The sequence below is a fragment of the Myotis davidii genome, unplaced genomic scaffold (assembly GCF_000327345.1).
Source record: "Myotis davidii unplaced genomic scaffold, ASM32734v1 scaffold249, whole genome shotgun sequence".
Classification (NCBI taxonomy): Eukaryota; Metazoa; Chordata; class Mammalia; order Chiroptera; family Vespertilionidae; genus Myotis; species Myotis davidii.
Window position 1 is genome coordinate 24,619 of NW_006300367.1, and position 5,144 is coordinate 29,762.

A 5,144-nucleotide genomic window follows, 5' to 3' on the forward strand; every position below is an offset into this window, starting at 1 on the left:
AACCTTTTTTGATGAACACAGCCAAGCAGAAGATCTTAAAATAGTAACTGACCTCCAAGACCAGGTCGCAGCCGATTGTCGTAGCCATCCAGAAGACGATCCAAGATTCTGGTGAAGATAGTGATGTTTTCAGTGCTGTCATCGGGAATATCTGGGGCATGTTTGGGAGAGAGTCTGGGGCAGTAGAAGGAAAAACAAACGAAAAAGAATGGTTCTTAATAGAAAACAATTATATGTCTAAACACTTTAATTCAAGAAGATTTCAATCAATAGACTGGGTTAATTAAATAGTCTTGTATTTTAACCAACCCAATAAGCACTTCCTATTTGTCACAATGATTACCTATGCAGGGGGCAGACAGTGGTCACTATACTTGTACTCTTATTCCAGCACTGGCATGAGCTTTACCAAACAAATGATCCAGCCCCAACTCGCAGTAGAGAAACACAAGGAGAAATGCTGGACAGAATGTCCCTAGAAATAGTACCTGGCATAAAGGTGATTCAGCAAATTTTGTCACATAAAATGAAAGGAACTCAAAATAAAACAAGGGAAACTTTTAAACTAAGAACTCTCCTTTTTCTAGTCTAGAGAAACACAGTACACAGAACAACAGAGCCAGACAAACCTTTGAATTGCATCTAGTCTTTTTACATCCCGCCTATGGAGATAGGGCAACAAAGCAATAGTAATCTGTTAAATGTTAAAGTTATCAGAACTCTTAAGAGATTCCCTAAAATCTCTCATTTTATACATAAGGAAATAAACTCAGAGAGGACACCAAATTTGCCCACAGACATACTGCTGGTGAGAGGCAGAGATAGGACTGTAATCTAAGTTCTCTGGTTTTCTAGTAACGCTTAGCTACCTCCTACTTCCCCATCTTGGATGTCTTTTGTAAGCCTTTCAAAGCACTAGTCACTATACTAACCACCTAATCAGGGCCTCCTGAGGAGCTTATTGTGGTTTGATAGGACTAGAAATAAAGGTCCTAAATAGTTCAGGGAAAACAGAAAATTGTAGAAGAAATGGCAGTTGACAAGAAGCATGATGTGAAATTAAGTAATAAACCAAAAGTCATAAATCCTTGTGATTTATTTTGAATAGACCAGTTAAGGAAGTTACAGTGATGTATCTCCTTAGGTCTGCTTTCCCCATTCTTACTTTGGATCCAAAGGTTGCAATTAATAGATACTAGTAGATAATAATTATTCCTAGCATCCAGTTAATCAGGGCTATAAAAGACATAGAATAACATTTGAGGAGTCTTACAAAACACTCAATAGTATCCCCACCAATATTTATCCCTAGCAGTGAGAAAGGTTCCTGTTCTGAAAAAGACACTGAGAAAGATACAGAATAGTAGAAACATCTGAATTGAAAAGTTTTACTCTAAACTGTCATCCTCTAGCTAATAATCCCAGAAAATTCATTTTGAGCACCCAGTTTCCCCCTTAATTCATAAACTTAATTAAATTCAATTGATCATTCAATGCATCTTTATTAAGCATCAACTATGTACCTATTACTGTTCTACATGTTGCGATAGAGTAAGGGAAAAAGGTAAAACAAGGTAAGTAATCTTTCCCTGCTTACAGGGTTTCTGAGATAATCAAATGATAACATAGATACTCATGGAGGGAAAAAGAGAACTAAGCTTAAAGAATCTGGAGACATGCATTTGAATTTATCAGTTGTGTGACCCTAAGCAAGTCATATAGCACCTCTAGTAAGTTTTCCATCTTTAAAATTGAAATAACTTCATAGGTATGTTGTCTTATTATTCATATATTAAATACTTATTAAAATTGCCAAGCTTAATATCTAGAAGTATTCACAATTTGTTTTTTTTTCTTTTTTAAAAATAATAGTTTATGTACTTGAATGCATTATTTAAGTTTAAATAGTAACAAAATATTGGCACACCATCAACCAAAAGCCATAAAGAAAGCTTTGGTCAGAGAGCCATTGAAACCCAGTGAAGAGTAGAAAGATTGACTGGTTTAGTGGACAGAGTGCTAAAAGTGATACAGATTCATTGGGAAGTGGGGGAGAGAAGGGAACTGTAGTGAAGAACTAACTGAGATCAAGATGCTAAAGAGATATATACAGACACCCTTCCAGGTGATAGCCCATAGCTGGCTCAGTCAACCAATATTCTGAATCCACATTACATAAAGTCTGTTGGAGTTCAATTGATTTTGTGCAAATCTCTTCCTGACTATCTCTTATCTCTCTACCCCACTCCCATAGCCACCAGCTCAAATATCTAAATCAATCCTGGTGGCTGGTATTCTTACAATGGAGAGTCCTGATATTCATCACCTTAACCAAGAGATTCTATTTAGCATCAGTAATACTGAGATGACTTTGCCTTGTGACGTGATGCAATAGGAAGTCATAGCACTACCTACCAAGTATTCTTCATCCTGGCTTCAAATGTCCATCCGTGGCCTGTGTCACAAATGCTACATTTCTACTTCAAAAGGGAAATGCATTTTTTATTCCTTCAGGTCTTATAAGAAAATTGGACCTGCCCCATTTTAGCAAGTGCCATCCAGTCAGTCTGTGGCTGGGATATTAAGTATTCAGAGATTGAGGGATTAATATATGAACCTAAATGTTCATGTACATAAAAGAAATGGGTATGTGCCTAGTTCTTAAATAAAAGTGACCAAATGCATGAAAAGCAATATATTGTTGCAGTTGGTAACAAGGACTCTAAGACCCAGGTTGTCTGGGGTTCAGTCCTGGCTCTGTGACTTTCTAGCTGGGTAAGCTTTGGCAAGTTACTTGACTTCTCCATGCTTCCATATTCCATCTCTAAAACAGGTATAACAGCCACAAATAGCTAGTAGATCTGTCACAAAAAATAAGTCACCGTATGTAAAGGACTTAGACTCATGCTAGGTGCATAGTAAGAATTATTTAAATACTTGCTTTAAATTAACATAATGCAATGTGAAAACTATAAATAAAAATAAAGTCTCCAAAGAGAACCTACAGATGGCCAATAGACATGAAAAATGCTTAAGGTCCCTAATCATCAGCAAGATGCAAATTAAAACAACATTGAGGTATCACCTCACACCTGCCAGAATGGCTACCATCAATAAATCAACAAACAACAAGCGCTGGCAAGGATGTGAAGAAAAGGGAACCCTTTTGCACTGTTGGCGGGAATGCCGTTTGGTACAGCCAATGCGGAAAATAGTATGGAGTTTCCTAAAATAACTAAAAAATGGAACTGCCTTTTGACATAGCAATCCTACTTCTGGGAATATATCCTAAGAATCCTGAAACATCAATCAGAAAGAATATCTGCATCCCTATGTTTATAATAGCATTACTTACAATAGCCACCATCTGGAAACAACCTAAGTACCCATTGGAAGATGAGTGGATAAAAATGTGTACAGTAACACAATGGAATACTACTCGGCTGTAAAAACACAACAAAACAAAACAAAAAAATTCTTATCCTTTGTGACAATATGGATGGACCTCAAGAGCACTATGCTAAGCAGAATAAGCCAGTCAGAGAAAGACAAATACCATATGATCTCACTAATATGTGGAATCTAATTAACAAAATAAACTGATGAATACAATGGAACTGGAAGCATGGACACATGGAACAAACTGGCTGGTGTCCAAGGGGATGGGAGTGGGGGTGAGTGGATAAAGAAGATGAAGGGACTAGCTAAAGAACACATATGCATACCCTATGGACAAGGACAGTAGTTTGGTGAAGGCCAAGGGAGGCGGAGCTGGGGATGGGTAGAGTGGGAAAAAGGGGGGAAAAGAGAGGACACCTTCAATAATGTGGATATTAAAAATTTTTAATAAAAATACTTGAAGAGATAAGGTTTGTGCATTTGGAATTTCTTCCTTACTTAGAATATCTATCATTGCACAATGAAATCAGATACATGAAAAGTTAATAAAGCAGAATTAATCTGTTGTTTTTTTTCCAGAGTGAGGTAAAGAACAAAAAGAACCTCACATGGGCCAAGTATCTAAAGACATATTAGTTCAATTCTATAGCCCTCTGCCCAGAGATGGAAAGACTCAGAGTACATTAAGGTAATCAACCCTGCAAAAATAATTAGAAGAAATCTTAATGCTTCCAAGAATATGGGACAGTAGCCAAATGTAAAACGAGAACAAAAAAGCCACTATCAAAGAACAAAATACACTGTGTAATGCTGAACTATTTCAAGGCTAAGGGGATCATTTCTAGTAATGATATTCCTTGAATGAAATGGGATTTTGTATCAAAAGAAGTTTTATAAAAAAGTCAAAAGTAGTTCGATATAGCTGAATAACACAGAATTTGGTGATAGGAGGACTAAGAAATAAGGCTAACAAGATGGGTAGAGCCTAGGACTTAATGGGCCTTATGAAATCATGTTAAGAAGTTTAGATTTTAATCTATGGACAATAAAAATCCATTAAATTACTCTAAACAGAAAAGATATGACTTAACATGCACTGTAGAAGAAACACTCACTACAGAGTGACAGTTACTCTGGATGGGAGCAAGACTTTAGGAAGTAAAACCAATTAGACACTCTTGTAGTAGTCCAAGTAGAAGAAAACATTATATTAAATTAGAGTGGTAGCAGGAAAGTTGGAAAAAAGTAGATGAATCCAATGGATGTGGGAGGTAAAAATGGCAGCTCTTGGTGATTGATTTAATCTGAAGAGTGAAGGGTAGAAAATTAGCCAAAATGATTCCAAGTTTCTGGCTTGAGCAACAGGATGCATGTTGTGTTTGTTTGTTCTTAGTTTTTAGAGTGGAAGGAGAGAGATGGAGATAATGCTACTATTTTAGACATACTCACTTTAAACAGTTTATGAAATAGCCAAGTGGACAAGTCTAATATATAGTTAGAATTAGAGGTCTGACAGTCAAGAGAAGTTAGGAACAGTGATTGAGATAAGAGTCCTCGGTATATCTACACTAATAAAAGACAAAGATGCTAATTGTACCTTTGCTATGCCCTAAGCCATGCCCACCAGCCAATCAGAGCGACTATATGCAAATTAACCCAACCAAGATAGTGGCCAGCAGCCACGGAGCTGGAGCAAGCAGGAAGCTTGGCTGCCCGGGCAATGGAGGAAGCCAAGCTTCCCTCCT

At 37.0% G+C, this 5,144-nt stretch overlaps 1 protein-coding gene across 1 annotated transcript in view; it reads right to left on the reverse strand.

Moving 5' to 3' along the window:
* LOC102768798 (gamma-aminobutyric acid receptor subunit alpha-3-like) overlaps nt 1-5,144 on the reverse strand; it is a gene marked incomplete at its 3' end in the record, with an annotated part of 95,947 nt that overhangs the window by 12,072 nt on the left and 78,731 nt on the right. The window contains exon 4 of the mRNA XM_015572486.1: nt 53-174. Within this exon, the coding sequence (XP_015427972.1) occupies nt 53-174 (122 nt within the window). The remainder of the gene's footprint in view (nt 1-52; nt 175-5,144) is intronic.